The 22,483-nt window shown below is 42.2% G+C and overlaps 1 protein-coding gene across 6 annotated transcripts in view; it reads left to right on the forward strand.

The window, feature by feature from the left end:
• NFATC1 (nuclear factor of activated T cells 1) overlaps window positions 1–22,483 on the forward strand; it is a 111,195-nt gene that overhangs the window by 48,969 nt on the left and 39,743 nt on the right. For 5 of the 6 annotated variants that reach the window (XM_064666259.1, XM_064666249.1, XM_064666223.1 and 2 more), the window contains exons 6-8: window positions 1,110–1,250; window positions 15,607–15,662; window positions 16,907–17,039. In XM_064666259.1, the coding sequence (XP_064522329.1) occupies window positions 1,110–1,250; window positions 15,607–15,662; window positions 16,907–17,039 (330 nt within the window). Of the gene's footprint in view, window positions 1–1,109; window positions 1,251–15,606; window positions 15,663–16,906; window positions 17,040–19,702; window positions 21,314–22,483 lie in introns of those variants that run through there. The other variant, XM_064666266.1, reaches the window with a different exon arrangement.

Below are 22,483 nucleotides of genomic sequence, written 5' to 3' on the forward strand. Positions count from 1 at the left end.
CACAAAGGGGATCTTTCTGACAGAGTAGGGGGTAAACTTAACATCTGGCAGGTATGTGTGGGGTGAGCTCTGGCAGAGGGGATGGAGAAGACCTAATCATCCCTAACTCCATTCATGCTGGAGGGCAAAGCAAAAAATGTGAGGAGTCATGGTTTCATCCTGCTGCTGTTGAAGTTTAGAGAGCTTTTCAGTTGCTATATAGCAGGATAAGGCACAATTTAAATTAATCCTGAACTGGTCTGTGCAAAGGTGCCAAGCTCAAGGAGCCACTGAACGTGAAGCCGGTTGGATTTGTGTCAGGGAACTGTAGCTTTGAGTGTTGTGTAATGAGCAAAAGCATGGCACATGGCTGCTGAAAAAAGGGGAAAACAGGAGAAAAAATAAGTGATAGTGTTATTTCCAGTGCAGAATGTGGAATAAACTGGTGCCAAAAACTTCATACATTTCTTAGTGCATGTAACTCAGGGAGAAACCATATAATCTGGATAAAGTATCGCATCATCCCTTGAAGCAGCGCTTTCTTCATGTCCCACTGGAGGGGGCATAAAATGTGCCACAAGAATACCAGATTCTGTTTGCATGGAACCTTGTGTGCTTTGGCACTCAGGTTCTTTTGGAAATATGTTCACTAAAGTGCTGGATCACAAGGGCTATGGCTGCTGCTGCTGCAAGAGAGTTTGCGGAATTGACAATACAATGTATAGTGACGGGAAACGATATAGTGACTGAAACAAATTTTGAACATCCATGGTTACCTTGTCATGTGTGCCTTGTAAACACACAGCATAAAAGAAAATTGTTTAAAATAAATGAATTTCAATAAAAATGTACTTTTTAATATAGTATAGATCAAATTGAGTTTTAAAACATTTGTTCTTTATGAGTCTTTTGAATCTGTACTGCTGTTTAACCCTATTGTTTACAGTCAGGGCACTTGAAAACAAAACACGTTTCCTGCAAACCTTCTGACCTTTCTTTGTTTCTGTATCAAACTCAGCTTATCTTATGAGGGCAAGCATTAAGTTACTTACTAGTGCAGTATTTACTTTTTTGTGTATGTTTGTGGTTACCTTTTTTTTTTTTTTTTAATCTTCTATATAACTCTCCAGCTCAGAGATCTGCCCAAGAACTGCCTCTGGTGGAGAAGCAAAGTACTGACAGCTTTCCTGTTATTGGAGGGAAAAAAATGGTACTTACTGGTCATAACTTTCTGCAAGACTCTAAAGTCATCTTTGTGGAGAAAGCGCCAGGTATGTCTTCAATCTAGACTCTGGTCTGTCTTTTGCCCCTTTTTAAAGTCTATGTCAAATGATGAAAGCATAAATATGGTAATAGCATTTTTTTCTGTACATAATATGTTCTCCACGTCACTGGGCAAAGCTGTGGAAGTAATCCCAGCCGTACCTAATGCTGAGGTTTTACACTGTGGCAAGTGTAGTTACAGGTAGACAATAGCAGCATTGAAAGTCAACCTTTGCCATTTGTTTTTGTAGCAAACCATGACTGTAGCAGGAAGGGCCTGTGAAAGGCATTGGAAGCCTTGGGTGCCAAATCCCCATAAAGCCTGCAATACTGTGCATCTTCTTAAACATTTCTGTAACTTGTGGAAGAGAGAGTGATGCTGCTGCTGGTGTGGGTGCACATGTGTCTCCTCCTGTGGTGGTGGAGACTGGTGGCACTTAGAGGGTGCTGGCTGAGGAGGACTTGGAGCCCACACATGTTCATTTGAAGGACATGTTTCTAGTCTGTCCTAGGACTGGGGGAAGGATACAAGTGCCCACCTGCTCCTGCAGGGGACTGGGGGAAGGATACAAGTGCCCACCTGCTCCTGCAGTGCATTCATAGTGGGGACTGATTTTCCTGGAGAAGGATCCCAGGCCAAGCTGAAGCAGGGCAAAGGGCATGGAGTAGGAGCTGGGGCTGGAGCAGGAGCGGGAGTAGGATGTGTCTGCAGGAGCCATGGGGTACCTGCAGGAGCAGTGGATCACAGCGTAAAAATGCATAGTGTGTGTTTATGTCCCCTGTGGGAATAGGTGGTGGGAGCAGAGCTGTGAGTCAAAGTCAGGCTCTGAAACAAGACTGTTAAGGATAGTTTTGAGTCTTGTTTTGGAAAGGGTTTCCCTAGCGCTGGCACAAGCTACGGATTCCTCAGCTGCCGACTGAAACACCCCCCCCCCCCCCCCCCCCCCCCCGAACTTTAAACAGTCCTGGGCACTCCTTAGGCCGACAGCACTGGCTTTGACAATGTTCTTGTTTAACCCTTGATGTCCACAAGGTTCCCACGCTTTTCTCTTGCCCACAGCCCCTACCAGCAGCACAGGCAGTCAGGCCATGGGGCAGGATGGCAGGACAAGCAGGGGAGGGTCTAGAGGGCAAGACTTCAGGTCTTTGGGCTCAGCAAGCTCAGGAGAAGAGCAGAAGACTTCCCTGAAGTTTCCCAGTGGAGTCCTGGGTTGGTGAGGTTTAAGTCACCCAAAGTGCACATATGGGATAGAGGTAATGCCTTGACTCCTCGGGGAGAGATAGTGGCACTATTCCTGTGACCCCCAAGCACTGCACACACTTGGGCTGTGACTGCAACATCAGCAGAATGTCCTTTTTGTTTCTTAAGAAAGTTGAAAAAGAAAGGAAAAAAGGTGGTATTGCAATTTAAAAAACCTGAATTTTGCTCTCTCCGTGGATCAGTGGGGGGGAGAAAATTGCTGTCTACTTTTTTAAACTTCCTTTGCTGCACAGAACTGGGTTAGTGTGACATGTCAGGAGTGGAGTCCTCGATCTGTCTCATTACAGGAAGGAAACCACATTAGAGGGTGCCTTCCTTCGTACTTATTTCGTCTCCTCTTCCTTTTTTGAGTTAGAAAATTTTGAAGTATCACGTCCCAAAGGATTGTGATGGTGATGCTTTTTGACCACCAGCAGGTACCACAGTGGAGATTTGAATACTGTCTCCCTTTGCATTAAGTACCCTAAAAGCAAGATATTCAGTGCGTAGCTTTAAGTTACAGAATTTAAGGTCCTTCCTGGATTTAGTAGTCTCACGGTAGGTTTGTTGCAGTTGCAGGGCAGTACGGCCTCACAGAGGTACAGTCCAGGGGCTGAGCCTTTAAAGTCGAGAGTCTGTAGCGTCTCCAGCAGCTGCAATCATGTTACTAGGAGTGACACACAAAAAGCAAAGTTGCTGACTGATCTGGGCTGAGCAATTTTTAAGACTTCTGTGGTGAATTGTGCGCTACGCTGCCTGACACAGCTCAATGCATTGAAAGCAAACAAGAGCAATGCATCATTGCTTTAGTGGCAGAGTGCTCCGTCTGGATTTTTGAACAGAGTCACTGTATTTAATGTCAAATGAACAAGCATTAGCAGCCTTCGCTTTTGTAAATCAGCACGAGGTGTTTCTTTGCCTTTCAGCTCTTGCACGTAAGTGAAAGTAGGTCAAGAGAAGGAACACCAACATAGTTTCTCTTTCTCTTAGAGAGCTGGTTATGAACTTTTGTGAGACATTCATTAGTTTTGCTGCTTTTACCACTTTTGTTTTTGAATTTGGAATGTTAATCACGTTCCTGGTTGGTAGCAGCCAAATGCAGCTATTACAAAGTAATAGATCACAGGAATCCTTGTGCTTATAAAGAGAACGTATCTTTTGTGTAAAATTTAAATATTATACTATATGAACTCATGTCTTCAGTCCTCACTCTGACAGAGTGCCCAAGCCAGGAGGCAGTCTCCAGAAGCTCATCTAATTCCTGCTAGTCTGCATACTTAATTGGTTAAGTCAAAGAGTTTGAGAACACTTTTGTTTGCCTTTCTCCCCCCCTCCCCCCACCCATCTGAATAATTGAATAATTTCTCTAAGTCTTCTGAGTGTTTTTCCAAGCATGAGTCCCAAGCTTTCAGTCTTCAGGGCTAGCCCTCAGCTGTTGTAGTCTCTGGAGGAATGGCATTATCCTGGCTTCCTTTCCTGGGGAGTCAGTCTCAGCAGTGACTCATACAAGAGGGAATCCCTGAAGAATGATCAAATCAATCCTTCTGCTGGGGAGGCAGTGGCTTGGTGCTTTCAGCTTAACCCATTACTGGCTGCTGTTCAGCCCAGAGGCACGTGAAACAGAGCAAAACAAACTTTGCAGGCCTGTGACTCTGTGTCTCACACAGGAAAAAGGGATGAAGGCACGGCACACTGAAAGGACCAAGGGAGAAGCACTGTGATGACCTCCTCTGGAAGGAGAAGCCCTCACGGTTGAGGTCCAGTGCTCAGGCAGAAGACCCCCCTTTGGATAAATAATGAGAGTGTTCAGAAGGGAACTAAATTTTGCTCAAACCTTTTACAGTACCATAAAAAAAGTTCTCAAGTGTTGAAGTGAGTCCTTATTTTACGGGATTCTGAGCAATGCTCTGTTGCTTGCACATTAGACCATATTTTCCAGTGATGAATGATGGTATAAAATGATCATCCAAGAAATCTAGTGGTAGTGAAAATGTGAATACTAAATGTACTTTGAGAGGTTTCACTCTTAAATGCAGAATTTCCTTAGACTGGGGAGCCCCACAATTACTTTGTCTCTTAAATATTACACTAATAATTGTTTTTCCTATATTCTTTCACTTTGTGTCTCTCTTTGTAGTCATGCTTTTCTCTTCCTGAGATTCAAAAGTGGTGTGTGTGTGTGTGTCATGGTTGTTGGATGCTATGTTTAGGATGTCCATCACCTATCTGTTTTTCACCAGAAGAATTAGTACTTTGTAAAATATAAAAAAGTCTGCAATTTCTTACTGGCAAAGGCCCTTGATGTCTATAGGCTGGGATTCACTGTGTAGGCAAGGTGTGCATTTTAGTTACAAAAGTAGATGAAATGAAGTTGGTGTTTGTTAGCTGTGGGAGAAAGTGTTTGTCTAGGAGAGGCAAAATGTTTCGTGTTAACACATGCATCTGCGTGGATTGTGATTTGGAATTACAATAAAAGACTGACTTAGTTCCTTATAATTTAAAAACTTTTTATTTGTCAGGCAACAAAAATCAGAAAATGCAGAGGTGTTTGGAGAGTGTGTTTTAATGACTATATCTGTCAGCTACCTTTTTTTGGTAAAAAATTCTACAAACACTCTGTATTTGTTTTCAAAGCTGTTTTTTTTTAAAAGTAATATGAATTACTGAGCACAAAACAGAAAAAAAGCCTAACAGAAGCAACCAGACTTCTGGCTCTTAGTATATCAGATTATGATCAGAGATCTATAAAACTGAGTGTGGTAGAAAAATCCTAGTTTTCTTCCCTCTGTTCACAAAATGTATCCTGTAACAGATGAGTGAAAGCTCAGTGATGAGAGACAAAGCCAATATCCCAAGAAACAAAGCACGAGAAAGTTATGGGTATGTCTTCTTAGCATGCTGTAGGATGTTTTGGGTTAGAAAGAATAGCCCAAGGTATTTTGGGATTTAGAAAGAGCCTCATACTGAGATCTGAAAGAGTTAATCTACCCTGCAAATTACTCCTTGCTCAAAAATTGCTTCTTGTTCCTGTAGCCAGAGTAGTTTTGACACTGGAAGTAGCTCAAGTATTTCTGGACTTCATGGATTTGACCAAGTCTAGACATACCTAAGAGATCAGGTTAAACTGACTGAATCTTCATTATTATCAAGTTGTGATCTATGGGAAGAAATAGTCATTTGATGTATTATTATTAATTATCATTCAATTGGGTTACCACTGGTTAAGTTAGAACTCCAAACTCATTTCTTTGCTTTTGTGCTTAGTGATGAGAGCTCAAGACAAGAGATTTAAGGAGCCAAAAGGCCGAAATGTAACATCCATCTTCTCTATGGGATTAGTTTCTTGAATAATACTGACTTTGAAATTCTTATTCTGGGCTGTAAATGTTGAGGGCCACTTTGTCCTGGTCAAAGGCCTGCGTCAAAGCTTCCCTATAACAAATGCCCCTCCCTGAGGATGCATCACTCTCTGATGGACATTTATAGAGTTCACAATTTGTAATGCTGTATCTCTGAGTAACTCCAGACTTACAGACTTTAGTGGTTTTGAACATGTTGTTATTTACTGCAACTTCAAATAGACAGTAATCCTAGCACCTACACACTCTGTAACCTAATTGCATAATATCCTCAGCTATTGTGCCCAAAGCCTTTGACACTCAAAGTTCCTGAAAGACAGAGAAACAGCACATAAGCAACATTTCCTCTAGGGATTTTTCTCTCTTTTAATAGTTTCAAGCAATTAAAGTGCTTTTCAGATTTAGTTATTGCTTCCAACTATTTCCTTTTGCTCCTGTTTTTATTTTGTTAAATGGATTTTTCTGTCAAAACTGTTCCTCTTCCCTGCTGGAACAGGTTTTGCTCTTAGAACATGAAGGTGCTGATGTGTAATGGTAATAGTTATATTAGAGCAAATGAAAGATAACTGGGTGCAATCAGCAATTATTTTTTTGTATATATGCCAAAGAAAATCATCTTTCTTTAAGTATTTCAGATGGGAAAACTTGCAATTTGCCTCTTGTTAAATGTGTGGTCAAGCTTGGTCAGCTGAATGTTTGCACAAAGGAAATGCAACATGGAAAAAGAAGGAAGCTGGATGAATTTAGGTGTCCACTCAAGCATTTCACAGTTTTTTGTTCCTCTCAAATTTTCCTTTCTCTAGAAGAGATTAAAGTCAATCAATTGCTGCTTAAAGATATACATCAATCTGATAAATTCAATTCTGTTTCCTGTATGTTGTGTGAGCAGAATTTACCTTGTTGTATGGCAGCTAACTTAAATGCAGTTTTTTAGCTTCAGGAGAACTTATAAAAAGTTGTGGAAAATGATATGTTGACGAAGCATTTGAGTGCCTTGTGGATGGAACAGATGCGTTGGGGAAGCATGTGGGCTTTTTTGTTTGACTTAGATACACTGTGGAGCTTAGGTTTTGGAGTCTGTTTTGACGTGATGCGATGTGATGTGATGTGATGGGGAGACGGGTGACCTGAGTCTTGGCAGAGCTCCATTTGGTAAAAGATCTTACATTCTCAGAGATCTTTCCATTGCTTTTTCCATTGCCAGTAGCAGTCACAGTTTTGGGGGCAACTGGCCAAGAAGGGGTCATGTTTCACACGGGTAATCATACTGTAGCTCACATAATAAATAAGCAAGTGGCAAAACTCTTTCCCCCTCTAGTCAGATGGACAGATACTACATAATTTTGTCATTATCTGTCAGTTTATCCAAGTTCAGGACAGGCATTGTAGTTGGCAGTGAGCGATTCAACGCTGACTCATGCGCATTGAGGTTAAAAATTCGGGAAACTAGATAAACTGGAAACTTCAAAGGCATACAAGTTGGGAGCATGGAGTTCACATGAAGGTCACTTGAACCTAGTTCCTAGAGATATATTGATAGCTGAAGGGGTTTCTGGCCACTGCCCAGAAATAGATATCCTTGGGCGAATAGTGTCATCAGATGATGGAGTCATTTGATGGTGGAACCCTTTCACGTGCACAAAAGAGTAGTGATTGCAGCTCGTAGGAAATGTCAGCACGTTTCAGTTTTTCCTGGCTGTTTAGTCTAGGGAATGGTGAAGACAGAGTGGGACAGCAGCCATACGCATGAGATGGTGTCAGCGGCAACAAGCCTCATCCAGACTGTTGCTCTCACAGTGGAGAGTGAGATCAGTCAATCACAGATACTTACTGTGGTCAACAGAGAAATAGGGAATAACCATGTGGTCTCAAAAGTCACTTGTCTGAGTAATCCTGTAAACTTTTTATTAATATAGAAAATGTGGCTGAATGCTGCAAGTTTATTCTTTCATGTCTTCCAAACGAAGTGGCTTCAAAGAGCTGTATCTGTGCAATCAAAGCTTTGTCTCTGAGCTTTTACAACTAGCACAAGATTTCAAATAGTTTTTACTGTTGCTGTTCCAGTAGGACCCTCTGTCCAAATACACAGCCCTTACAAGAAAGCTGAGAGTCTAATGAAGCGATCAGTGCATACAGTGGAGGAAAGAAGTATGGTGAGTTGACCTTGGCTGGATGCCAGGTGCCCACCAAGCTGCTCTCTCACTCCCCCTCCTCAACAGGACAGGGGAAGAAAATAAGATGAAAAAGCTCATGGGTGAAGATAAAGACAGGGTGATTGCTTATCAGTTACAGTCATAGGCAAAACAGGCTCCGCTTGGGGAAAATAGTTTGTTCCCAATTAAAAGTAGAATAGGATAGTGAAAAACAAAAGGTAAAACTGAAAACCAACTTTACTCAGGTGGACATCACAGGAAAAGCAGGGAGAGATGAGGGAAGAAGATCTATTAAGGAACTAAGATTACACCTTCAAGAACAATGTGGAAGAAAATATAATTACATTTAAGAGAGGAATAGAGAGATAAGTCATTTTCAAAGTATGCCTTGTTCCTGGGAAGCTGATGTCAAGATGGAAAATCAGAGGAGAGGAGGAGGAGGGACTTCTAAGATTGAGCCTGACGTTCTTGGATTAGAGAGACAAAAAAAGGGACATGAGGGGGACAATGAGATGGAAAAATATAAAAATGCTATTCAAAAGCCTGCTGTTTAGACTCTGCTAAAATGTCACAAGGAGTTGCCATAATGGGATATTTCTGGAAGATGACAAGTTGTGGTCATAAAAATAAAATGAAGACTCTCAAAAAGGGATCAAGAAGGTTGAAAGCATTTGGATCAAACTTACACCTTAAGATGAGAAAGAACTAGAAGTAGCTATAGTACAGGTGGCGGTGTTGGCATCCAGCACAGAAGTAGAGGAAAAGAATTATTCATGGAAGAAAAATTTGAAACATGATTTAAACTGGCTGTGAGGTTTGTTACTCCAATAGTCTGAGAAAATATGATACAGATTAGACCGAAGAAGATGGACCAGGAATATTTTACTCAGTTTCAGCTGCAGAGTCACAGGTTCAGCCTACTAGAGCTTCACAAAGGAAAGTAAAATTGTGAAGACAAGGAGATGACGTGAATGTAATCAAAACCAGAGTGAAGTACTGTCATGACTGCTGGTGGGTGGCTGTGCTGGGTGTGCTTCGTTTGACCTGCCTGCTCTGGAGAGATTTTTCAGGGATGTCAAGCTTCAGTTTTACTTGGAATTTGTGTGTCTTAGACCTGGAATTACTTAAAGTTGTTAAATAAAACCCTCGGACCAACGATAATTTGAATAGAGGGAGGTGCCAGAGAACACAAATTGCATAACCAGCTTCCATTCTGCTGAAAATAGTATCTGGCAAATCATTCCAATGGTTTTGGCTCAAAATGAACACCAATCAGTCAGTTGTCAGCACAGTCCCTCCTTTTAATTACCTGAACTAAAATTACAGTTCATTTGCAAACACTTGAACTCAGAGTAATTAAGTCTGTTAGACATACTGTGGTAAAAGCAGCTGAAAAGCCTCACCATTTAGGCAAATGTGAGTCCCTCAGCTTTTGGCTTGCCCAGATGAGCAACCAGAGAGGAAGCACATGTCTGGCACAGATGCCAAAGTACTGTAAGATGCAGTTTGTGCTGGATTTCTATCACCTGGTCGCTGCATGACTTTTTTATCGTTAATTTAAGGTAAAGAAGAGAGGAGAAGTAACTTGAGAGCATCCTGTTAATGACAGATACACCTAAGTCTACATAGTATTCAGCTCAGTACTGAAAAAATGTATGGCTGAAGGAAGGGACAAAATACTTATGCTGCAAAAATGCTTATGAGGAGACACAAACAAATGCAGCACCTTTGATGTGGAAATGAAAATAGGTCAGTTATGCCTGAATCCTGCTGCGCATGGATGGATGCATGCCAGAAGACATGCCAGGGATGGGGAGCGAAGCTGTAGGGGAAGTCTCTGCAGCAGGACAGTAGGCTGTGAGGAGGGCAGAAGAACAGCTGTGGGACTTCCTGGCAAGGGAGAGGAAAATAAAGTAAGCAAAAATCTGACTAGCCATGTGGTCTCATAGCAAAAGTAGTGAAAATAGCAAAGTAGGGAGATCAAGGTCGTTGGAGAGGCAAACAGGGATGAGGTGCTGGGCAGTAGGTAGGCAGGCCATGACACCAGCAGGAGCAGCAGCAGGAGGTAGAGCTGCTCTGAAGGTGGCTCTGGAACCAGGAGGCATATTACTGCTCACAGAGCCCTAAGAGATGTAAATCTCAGGAGAGCAAAGTACCATTGAGGAGATCAAGAGAATGGTCATTTACATTGGAGATGTAAGTGGCCACTTACATTGCAGATACTTACTCTCTGCTGCCTCTGTATTTCTGCATGTTTTCTTGCTCTCTTGGCCCATCTTCCCTGTACATCTCATGTCAGACTGCTTGGCTGGTGTTGGTTCACCCTTAGTCTGACCCTCGTAAATGACTTTAAGATGTACACCAGTGTGTCAGCACAGGCACAGAATCCCACCCACTTGGTAGGATTCCCTTCCCTGCATTGTGTTCAGCTGGGGAAGCATTGTTCACAGCAAGACACCTGCAAGACTGCCTGAGAAAAGGTTGCTGCCTCTGCAAAATCTGGCACTAGTACACCCTTGCCAGCAAATATATGCCAGCAGGTGAGACAGTGCCAGTGGGTCATATCCAGGACTGGCATGGGGAGTGCTGTCCTCCAAGCAATAGAACTGCCTCCTTGCCTCTCTCGTTGCCAGCCCAGGTGCAGATCTGGCTTGACTTGCTCTTCCCCTGCAATCCCCTCTGCACAGAAACAGATAGCTTTTGAGTCTGAATGATGAGACTTTGCTTAGTCTTCATCCTCTTTTCATGGAAACCCATCCATTCCTTCTGAATGTGTTCACAGATCAGTCATCTCAGTGTCATGAGGGTACTTACCAGGGAAAAGGGGTTAGGGTGCAAATTGAAAATTTGTAAATCCTTCAATCCTCGGGGATTTAAATATGCATTGTTAGGGCCAAATAGGAAAGTAGGTAGAGCACCTCAAAATGACGCTGCATTGCGTCTGTGCCCTGCCTGTGTTGGACATGTTAAAGTAATCTGGGATGTAACAGGAGTTATTGTTCAGGGTAATCTCACAACGCATTAATCAAGTAGTGTGTTCCTTTGGGAGAGTAAGGCTTGTTTCACCATTTTACTTGGAATATATGAATGTAAATACAGATTTACAGTGCAACCAGTACAGTCAAACTCTGTTGAATTGTAGGCTGGGAGAGTATAAAATGTACCCTGTGTACAGGCAGTGAAATCCTACATAATATCTATTCTTCTCATATCTCAAGTGAACACAGGTCTACTAAAGAGTATAGAGTGTTTTAACCTCCTGTAGTAAAGTACCTGCATACTCCCATTATGCCCATTTCATAGAGGTGAGGTTTTAAGTGGTTGCCAGATGTTATACCCTCCTGCATTTCCAGGCTTGGGGGGCTTTTTGCTCTTGTATATTCTTTCCCCTTTCTGCAGTCCATTGGTTTGGAATGAAAGTTACACTGGTGGCTTGATTGTTGAGAGCTTGCAAACTCCTGGTGCTATACTTGGAGTTCCCTGGGGTATGAAGGTAAATCCAGCCCTAGAAACCCAGGGGGATCTGTCCAGATGGGCAGAGATGAGGGGAAGATGCTACAAAAATCTCTTTGGAAAGCTCTTTGTGTTGCTCTTCCATGAAGAAAACCTGTATGTCATGGTCTGCTAGGATCTATATGTGAATAGCTGATGCTGCTAGATTTACACAACTACTTTTTAGTGCTGCTTCTGTGTTAAAACAGGCCTTTATGGTGCTTTTTTATGTGGAAATCTTGTAGCTGGGTGTGGTGGGGAAGCCGTTCGGTGACTCATACTGCAGGGAATTCCCTGATGAATTAGAGTATTTTTACTTCTGGACTTGTGCGCAGTTTCCTTCAATGCCGAGTGAGCGGCTGATAAGAGCAGACTACAAAGGCCCATTCACTGTTCAGCCACCCCATGTTAAAGCAGGGTGTTTATGCTTTACAGAGCTGAAAATCCACTCCACCTAACGTGGTGGGTTCATGGCATTTTCGTCATTAGCAATCCCAGGTGCTCCGAGTGTCTAAGCAACAAAAAAAAAAAAAAAAAAGCCAGAAGCGGATGGTGGTGGAGTGCACCCGGAGCTGGGATAGCTATAAATAACAGCGATCGGTCTAAATGTCAGGCTTCCTGACAAACCTGGTGTCTTCAGCTGGCAGCAGTGCTGATGGCCACCTGTTAGCACAGCGTCCAGCCTGGGCACAGGCAGAGAGCCTGTGTGGAATGGGGGATTTCTCCTTCCCCCAGCATTGCCACACTCCTGCACTGCCTCTTTGGGAGGAGGGGTTTGAGGGTCATTCATCTAGCCAGTGGCACAGTTCACACGTGAAGCCTTGGCTTTGTTGGGTCAATGGTTGTTGCTGCTGGCAGTGAGGGAGCAGGGCACTTCGCCGGGGACTCTGCAGGGTTTCTGCCCCGCGGTTCTGTGCACGGATGTTTTGGTTTTATTTCCATTTTGTAAGAGAAAACCTCACATAATAAAAGAAACCCAGTATAATACCTCAACACAACTCTTTAGCTATATAAAGAACTGTCTTTCTCTTCAAAATATTGCACTTATAAATCTTAAAAATGCCAAAACAAAGCCAGGCATTTGGTTTGGAGAAGACACTTCTTATTACTTGGTAAAAGTAAATAGTGAAATGAAAGGAAATGAAATAAGACCTTTGGAAAAGCCGTTTTCTCCCTTTTCCTCCATGCCTCCTCCTCTCCTTCCTCTCCTGACTCCATCTCTCCCCCTCCCTGTAGAACAACTGCCCATTTGGGTACGGTAATTCCAGAGAGTAAACTTTAACGGGAATGCCTGAAATGTGTCTGCTTCAGCTTTGTGTTATGTCTGTAATTTGAATTATTTGCATTTTGGAAAGGTATAAATTGCTCTGGTGTACTTGGGTTGGCTGGCAGCCAGGAGGGAGTTGCCTCGGGCCCAGACCAGGCGCGTTGCTGCAGATGTGGCAGACGTACAATGGAAACTTTTGTGGGCGAGCAGCCCTCGCTGCTCCAGCACACGCTGACAGGAGGCGGCATCCCGCCTGCTCGCCAGGCTCCCCAGTGGATGGGCGCTGGGGCAAAACCATTTTCTCTGGCATAGGCAGATTATCTTGATGATTAGGGCTCCCAAAAACCATTCTGAAGCCATTATTCTTTTTTTTTTCTTTTAATTTCAGCTGAAGTGTATAAACCTGCAAAACATGTTTACTGTAAAAGGTTGACGTAGTGGTCTAAGGTTTCCCTCCTGGAGCTGATCCCAGTCCGTGGGCGTTGAGATTTCCCTCTTGGTTCACCAGACGTAATATGAGGAATTGTTGGCTTTGGGTTTTTTTGGGTTTTTTTTTTGGTTTCTTGCTTCATAACAACTTTTCCTCCCAGTGTTTTTGTTAAATGAAATGTGACTATCTGCTATCTGTTAATTAGTTGTCTATTCCCTACTTCTTCCTCCTCTTCCCTTTCCCCTCAATTGCTGAGCAGCGATGGTCTGGACACTCTCAAGGGAATTTCTTGGAGCAAAGCCCGTATTGTTCTTATTAACTTCCATAAGACAAGCCATGGCTCTGGATTTTTATTTTCCTAATAGTTTAGATTACAGCATTTTTGTCATCATAAAAATTTAAAAAATGCATAAAGGCAGTGCTGCATGAAGTAATTGAAAGATGAATTGGAGATGGAATAATTTTGAATTTTACTGAAGTATTGGCAGGAAATAAAAAACAGAAACCTGAATCAGATCATTCGTCTTGCAAAGCAGAAATTAACCATAGTGAAAAAACCTGAACTTCTGGTAATCCATTTACAAAGGCAAATTGAACACATGTTAACTACTAGTCTGGACGTCTGTAGATTTAAAAAAAAAACAACCCAACAAACCCCTTACAAAGCAGAAGTTCCTAGACTTTGCAAAATGTGTGACAGTGTCGGAGTTGTGTTGCTTTTACAACTGATTGAATTAATTAGGGGCAGGGAGGGAGGGCTTCAGGGCCTCTGTGAGGAGAGGGCTGGCAATAGAGGAGGCTGCTCCCAGACAGGGGATGTGTCCTGGCTTGCTGAATTTCGGTCGGGTTTTTTCTACTGACAGCTTAGGGGAAGCATCTGTTGTATAAATTTGAAGTGATCACCAGTCCTCCCGAGAAGTCTACTTCAGTTTTGGCACTCTCCAAAGGACTCGTTAAGGAGACTGGAGCACAGTCTGGCTGCTCCTTCTTTCCCCACAGCCGAACGTGGCAGTACCAATTAAAGGGATTCCTTTTCTAGCGTCACAAGTTAAAATATAGGAAGAAACTGAGGGTAGGTCTGCTAATTGTTTTCCTACAGAAAGACCTGCCAAATCCACTGTGGTATTTGTGCTGCGGCCTTCACATTGCACTTCTTTCCATACGTTTAAAAAAAAGGGGGGGCTGGACATTAAAACAATTGCCAGAGCTAGTCCCTCAGCAGCATTCCTTTCACAGTAGGACAGCTGTACACAAAAATATTATTTACAGACATTTGTAATAAATCAGGCGGTTCTAAATGCGTCACCTCCATCCTGGCCATGAAAGTGAACAGAGAAGAAAAAGTACACTCACTCTTTTACCTTTCAAAGAGCTGTTTTCCTAAGGCAGACCCGTCTATATGATGAAGTTCAAAATAACTAATATTTGCATTTGCATGTCCCGATGCCACAACAAATGTGCAAAAGAGATGGCATAAAGTCTCAGTTTCCTGTTCATTTCAGTAGCTTCTGACAATGGTGGGACTCCTGTGTCTCTCCTGCCCAGCTTAGCCAGCAGTCTGCTTATGGCCTTTCATTTGTGTTTTCCTAGGCCTGCAGAATGGAAACCTTATGTTCTGTGTTATTTTTCTAATTTCTTCGCTGTTGAGGTTTGAAGACGCAAGGAAGTAAGAGCCCACCTTGTTATTGACAAGTTATTTCTGTATCAGTGATGTGCAGAAAAAATGACTAGACAAAACCAATTTCTTCCCCAGAAAAAGTTACAGCTGTGGCTTAAATCTATCTTTGCTTGAAAACAGAAATACAGTAAATTAGGAGGACCCAAGACATCACTAGAAGCAGCTCCAGAAGTGCTAAGCTAAGTGTAGCTAAGCTTAACCAACTTTAGAATGAACCAAAAAGCAGTGTTTCCCAGCCTATGGCCTTGCCTTTTGATCCAAGCAGCAGAATTATGACAAGCCAAACTAGGTGTATATTAAAATCAAATACTGCATGGCTGAGGAGTTTCTTAATACTACCTTATTTGTTGTCTTGTTTAATATTAATGTTGAATATGACGTACAGCATAGGTAGTAATCAAAAGGCCTCACAACGTAGCAGTATTGTTGCCTGAAGGGAGCTAAAGTGTACAACAGTTGCATATTTTACCATACTAGTGGCAGAACAAACTCACAGCCGCTTTCCCCATCGCAGCATCACGTGCTCTGGATTGTGGTTCTCCCCTTCAGAAAAGCTGAGCCAACTCCTGCCACAGGTTACCCAGATGGTCTCTTAGTTGGGCAACACTTGGGCAATGAGTTTTGAGAGCTGTTTTTCATATATGTAGTGCCCCTTCAAAGAGATTTTTTTGCAGAAGTCATTCCTTTCTTGTCTTGGGAGAGGAAAAAAGGACAGAAGTAGATATCTTTTTCTTTTGTCTTTTAGATGGTCACCATGTGTGGGAAATGGAAGCCAAAACTGACAAAGAAATGTGCAAGCCAGTAAGTCTGCCTTAAATATTTTAACATCAAGATGAAAAATATGTATTACCTTCTCCAGCACTGTTACTAAAGAGGGATTTCCAAGGCTTTGGCACTGAAACAGAACAAGTACTTAGGCCTCCCCTCCTGGAAATCTTTCTTTAACGTGAGCATGGGGTAAAAAACCTTCTCTGGAAGCTATCCCAAAAGTAGGAGAGACCATTTGGAAAATATTTTTTCATTGTCCAGGATGGGCCAGCCCTGTCTGCTCATCTTCTATCTTGCTGGGTCAGTTCTTTCCTCTGCTCCCAAAGCAATTTTTGATCGTTTTCCTTGGCTTTCCTCTAACTTCAGCAGAAGAAACCTGAGTACCCTCACAGGAGATCAACCCCACACTAGAGAAGTGTGGCTCTCTCAACCATGACTTAAGTGGGAAGTACGTCCACTAATCCGTGTCTCCAGCAATATGCAATACTTGCAAACCTGCAGGCAAACAATTAAAAAATCTCAGCTGAATTCAGGCCAAATGCTAAGATGAGCATTCAATTTTATTCTTTCAAAAAGTGCCAAGGGAGGTTTTGATGGTCATAATAGATTTCGCTGTACATTTGTGTAAGTTGATGCCCTAGCAGCTAAGTCTTTCCTTAGCCCCATACCTGGAGCATTTGGTTTCTGACAGTGGAAGATCATCTACAGGCTCTCCAGCCTTTCTTCCTGTATCACTAGATGTTCTTGCAAGATCTCCCATCTACAGAAACTAGCATGCTTAAAACTTCCTGAGTTGTTATATGTAAAAATACTGCACTGTGGAAAATGGCAATATTTGAATAATCCTGTCCTAATGGCTTTCAAAGGAAATTGTGTTAGCTTGAGATATACTGGGGATGACCTGCCAACTGAGCTGTTGTGCTTTCTCCTGCTGAGTTAGAGACCACAATTTGATTGTGGTCCCAGATTCTTGACAGAGGCAGGAGGCATAGAGCCTTGTCCATATGCAGTATCATATTTGCTGTCCAAAGTGAAAGCTAGAGATTTTGTAAAGATCTGAACCATGCTAAAATAATATCCCTACTTCTAGAGTCCTTGGAATGGACACAGGAGTTGGTGGGAGGCCATCTTTGTCCACAAAGCCTACCAGTTTCCCTGCAGAGGGTGTTCTTCCTTGTGAGCCCGAGCACCTCCTTTTCAGGGTTGATGTTTGAATACTGTTGTACAGCTTGACTGCCTTAGTCATGCCTTGACTTTCTGATGTGTTGCTTTTGCAGAATTCACTGGTGGTCGAGATACCACCTTTCCGCAATCAGAGAATTACCAGCCCTGTTCAGGTCAACTTCTATGTCTGCAACGGAAAAAGAAAGAGAAGCCAGTACCAGCTTTTCACCTATCTCCCTGCTAATGGTAACAGAACATGTTCCTTATCTCTGCTAGTAAAATCTGAGAGATAATGATGATTACTTAGAAAGATTTATGGTTCTGGTAATTTTTTAGTTACCTAAATAATTTGGATGTTATACCTGGTGTTCTAAAATGAGAGTGAGAATCAACGCATGAGAGGTACCTTTCTCTCTGCTCTCTGTACAACAGACCTCCTCTGCAGATTATTTCCATTTGTGTTGGTGGCAGAGACCTGTTGGAACAAGGGCTTATGCTTTTGGGAGCTGAAGAACCACAACATAAACACATGTGTAGTTACAAATTGTGAAGGCACTGAGCTCTCTGCTAAGTTGCTGTCAACCCTCAGTCTGAATTTCTGGCCCCAGAAGATACATTGCATTTGAATAACACTTCTGAATTTGCACCACAGCATTGTAAGCATTCTGGGTTCTGAGCTGGAAGTGATGTGTGGATTCTCCTTGCAGTCATCCTGCACCTCGCTGTCTCACAGGGGATGAAAGTTGAGATGGGCAACATGGATGGAGATCAAAGCGCTCCTCCATACAAAATGCTTTATGTATGGGAAATGTTCAGAAACACATGTGCCAGTATTTTTTTTTTAGCTTATATTGATAGCTGTGAAGTGACAATAAAGTCACTCATGATAGCTGAATTCCAAGCAGGCTTGTAATGAAGATTTTAATAGCAAGTAAATTTAGATTTATTTTTTTTTTTATTATTATTTGAAATGGCTCTTTTTCTGAGAACGCTCTTTTGGGGAAGGCAGGAATAAAAAGGTACTTGTTTTGTTGTTGTTTTGGAAGGAAGAGGAATTAGAAAAATTATTAGGTTATGCTTTTTTGTAGTCTTTCCAAGTGAAAATAGTCCTTCTGAGGGAAATTCCCACAAAGCAATACTCGAGTCATGTCACATGACTTGAAGAGACCTGCCAACTTGTTGCAGGTGAAATCCCTTAAAGTACACATTTGGAATTTCACCCAGTTAGCATGCATGCACTTCGGACTTTTATCAGGACTTTAATTTATAATAAAAGTACAGGAAACTTGACATGGGCAACTGACTGCTTACTGCATATGTGCTGTGTAGCTATGCTTCAGTGAGTCAGCCTACTTATGCAAACTTCATCCCCAGTGGGGATGTCTGTGTATATTTAAAGACTGTTCATCTCTTAAATTGGAAAGAAAAAGAGTTGTTATTCTCTTCCACAACACTTTTCAGCAACAAAAATCAGTTGTAGAGGCAATCAGGTATTGCCTTGTCACCCAAGTTCCCCTCATAAATATTTCAGATTCATGCCTCATGTTAACTGCTGTTTATTAAGCAGCATCTTCCCTCCAGCCTTTACACAGGCCATTTTTTACCATTGTATTCCAAACCTTGGGAGCAGCACTCACTGCTGCAGAGTTGGTTTATGCTACCCCCATTCTCTGTTTGAAACATTTGATGTTTCATTTGATGTGAAGAGACGGGAATATATAGCTAGTGACAGGCTAGCCTAACAGGGAAACAGCCTAGGCTTTATTCTGCAAAGACATCTTTAATTATGGTAATTGTTGAAATCACTGAGAATCTTGTTTAGTCTGCTGTACCAATTTAAATTCATGGGAAATCTTTTCATTTCAGTGTAGGGAAACCTGAAAGAAAAAATGTAACACCGGGGTAGGGTAAAGCAAAGGTATTTGTAGTAAATATGCCTTCCTCCCGTTCCTGTTTGGTTCTCCACTCACGTTCTCTTAATACACATGTATGTGTGCATATAGGTAATTGAGAAACAGGTTATGTTCTTTGCAACCTCTCTCATAACAGTGGTAAGAGTGAATGTGCTTCTGCAATCATCAGAATTAATAGTATAGTATGTTTTTATTATGCACGTGTTGTAATGCCTGTGTTAGAGCTTTAAGGTTTTGCCCTTACGTAGCTGGTGTTTTTTTCCACCTTGCCTTTCAAAGATACATACAATCACTTCAACTATGTATTTAGAAACCATATATAGTGACTGAATCAGTGATTTATGCTGCTGTATTTCTAGGAGTCATTTTAGGATGTTCTGCCTTAATTGCTTTCAGTCACAACATTCTCATAATGATTCAAGACATTGTAGAAAACTAAAGTTTAGCTCGTAAGGAAAAAAATACTTGAGTCAACAGTCACTGGGTGACCAGTGTAAAAAATGTAAATTATGTAAATGAGATAAGTGATTTTGGCCCAGTTAACAGTTTGTCTCTTGTTTAAACAAATCCCACAAACAGAGAAGGTGAAGAGTTTTGAGAAGCAAATGTCAGTGATCATCAAGTGTAAGATGTGGTTTCACACAGATCAGATGGTATACTGTAAGCTGCTTCTCCTTCCTTGCTTTAGGACTAATCAAAATGCTATTATTTCAGTGCCTACTGTAGTTTTGCAGGTATTGCAGCATGAGGGAGCTTTTAAAAGCTTCATAATGCGCATTAGATGTATTTTACAGCTCAACTGGACTGTACCAAAGCAAAATACCATATATGGACTAAAGCATAAATATCGTGTGAGCCCGCTGGCTGTGATCCTGGGGTGGGTGTGGGTACATGCAGACCAGTGGGAGAGCCATGGGCTTGCTGTGCAGCTCCCACGCCGACCGCAGAGCAGTAGGGGTTTTTTTCCTGTAGCTCCTATTTCTCCTCATTCCCTAGGGGAAAACAGCCAGTGGATCCAGGGACACGTGGCCTCACTCATCCCACCTCCTATGGATGGTCCTATAGCGTCTCCATGGAGTACTGCTCTGTGACATGCAGTCAGCACAAGCTGCCATCTCCAGCAGAGTGTTATGGTTTCGTCTCCATAAGACTTCTCCCGTGCTGCGGAGATGGGGCAGGATTGTACCTTTCCTCTGTTAGCTCAAGTGTTTTGCAGAGCAGGGACTTACTTTGTGAAGATGAGTTCCTGCTTCAGAAACAAAAAAACGCTGCAAAAATGAAAATCTTACTGCTCTGTAAATGAAAAGTTTAAATAACAAAACAAAACAGAAAGTAGACACTTCACAAATGGAGCCAAGGTCTTGAAAATGAGCTTGCTTAAGTCTTTGGCTTGGGATAGACTGTAAACCTAAGTACTCATAATCCACTTTTAATTGAAATTTTGATTTATTGTTCTGCTAAATCTGAGCAATCCCTGAATCCTGTCTTAGCCTATATTGTGCAGAAATGACTGTAATGTCATTTTTTAGTATTACTTTAATGTTACGCATCACTGAGCAACTGCATATCAGTTTTGTCCTGGAGCCTGCAGGCTGTAGGCTCTTGAGAATCCTCTCCAGACATGCCTGGTGCAGAAATATAAGTAGTTTCCATACCATTCTGGCACAGGTGAATTCCCGCAGCTCATATGGTAAGTACTGATACGTTTTGCATTGCCACATCCCATCAGAATTTGGGGAGGAAGGCTCCGGACCAGATGCTGCAGTCAGGAGTCTGAGCAGAGCACAGTGAGCAGACCCTTGGATATTCACCTTTTAAAGTGCCTCCATTGCTGCAGCTTTGTGCAGATGGGCTCTGCGGCTCCATTATGTGCAGCAGAACATTTTGGAAAACCATTGGTGAACCCTGCCTTTGTGAACCCTACCCTGTAGAAAAATGGTTGGTTTTAATTTCTGTTTATGACTGCATATCATTTTGCTTCCATGAATTTATTGTATCATTGGCCCATATATGCATTTGAAATAGGAGGAACAGTCTTCTGAAATCACTAGATGTAAGCAGTAGCATTTGAGGGATAAAGTAACCTGGAGAGCCTGAAGAAGTACACAAGCAACCAGACGTATGCTGTGGTTCCAAAACCTGTGTTTTCATCTGCTTAAGAAAGCTGAAGGCGTTCTCCTGCTCAGAAGACTTTAAACAACTCACTGAATGATAAGGGTTAGATGTCTGTTTGTTCAGATTTCTTTTAAGTAGGTACATCAAAATAGAGGAAATGTGTTGAAGAACTTATTTTTTGCAGATTGAAGTGAGTGCTCTCTGTGTTTTCTAATATCTAATGAATGTTGATATCAAGAATGGTGAATACCAGAAAGTTTTCTTGGAAAATAGACTAACCAAAGACAGGCAAGTTTGCCTAGAAAATATTTAATAAGATTGAAAAATGAAAGTTGATGTGTTTCTTTTACTGGAATGAAAAAGTACACTTTTGCAAACAGTTGATGATAAAGTATTTCTGGTTTCTGTTTCTGTCAGGCTTCTTAATTGTCAAAGCATTATTAAAAAATCATTTCATTGCTTCTAGTATTTATTAAAATGGTGTTAATATTATGGGCAACTTTTGAGATGTGTTTCACTACCCATAGGGCCAGATTTTCAACTGCATAGCCTCCAGCAGAACCAGCTTTTCTGCAGTTCTTTTGCCTCCCTGCAGTCATCTGCACAAAGTCTTCAAGGTGTTGAGCTCCTCTGAAAACCTGGCCAAAGTGATTTGGTGGGGATGCAGGTCCTTGAAAGCTGCATGTAGGCAGTTGTGCTGAGAGCCTGTCTGTGGTGACTAGATGTGCCTTAGTGTTGAGGTTTACAGCACTGTGGTATGAAATTGAAGGTCTTAGAATTGTGGAATAGAATCATAGAATATCTCAAGTTGGAAGGGACCCATAAGGATCATAAAAGTCCAACTACCTGCTCCTTGCAGGACCACCTATTGGTGTACATCAGAAGTGCCCACTGCACATTGTTGTCAGCATCCTCCTGACTTCTGCCTCTGCTCTAAAATTATCCCCTTTCTGCGCTACAGATGGGTGCAATCAGCACTTTTCTGGTGACTGCACTGAGCAGCCATGCCTCTTTATCACCTCGGCTCTTGCACCAACACCTCACTCTCTGAATTAAAAGATGACATTGGCCGCCTTGGCAGAAAACAACAAAATGAGGATGCAAAGTGTTGTCACTCTAATGGGACACAGCACACAGCTTGTGCTGATTGTCTCCTGAGACCTCTCACCTCTTCAGTATTTGATGGATTTTCCTGCTTGAGGTTGGCAAAATTATCAGCCTAGTCCTTTCTGAAAAAAGATGATGATTTGGAGGCTGTTGGGGAAGCAGGGCCAAATTCGGAGTCTGCATTGTGAATGGATTCTAATCTGTGGTTTATGCAACATGATCATGCCAGAGCCATGGAGGGCAACACCTCGACAAGGGGACTGAGCACAGCTGAGTCAGGCCTGGAGCCTCTGGAAGTGTTTCCATCCAGCCCAGGGAACAGCCAGACTGCTGCAAAGCTGGTGCAGGGCAGCATAGGACAACAGAAGGGATGAGGAGAAATGTTGACCGCAGGGGACTTATTTTAGGTAAAAGTAAGAATCACAGTTACTCATTTTTACACTATACACTGTCACAGTTTATTTCATTTTGGCTGCTCAGTGGTTGGTTGTTACTTTTGACATCTAATAGAGTAACTAAAAGCAGGTAAGATTTTGTCAGTCCTGTTTCCATTTA

This window comes from Pseudopipra pipra, chromosome 1, assembly GCF_036250125.1.
Source record: "Pseudopipra pipra isolate bDixPip1 chromosome 1, bDixPip1.hap1, whole genome shotgun sequence".
NCBI lineage: Eukaryota > Metazoa > Chordata > Aves > Passeriformes > Pipridae > Pseudopipra > Pseudopipra pipra.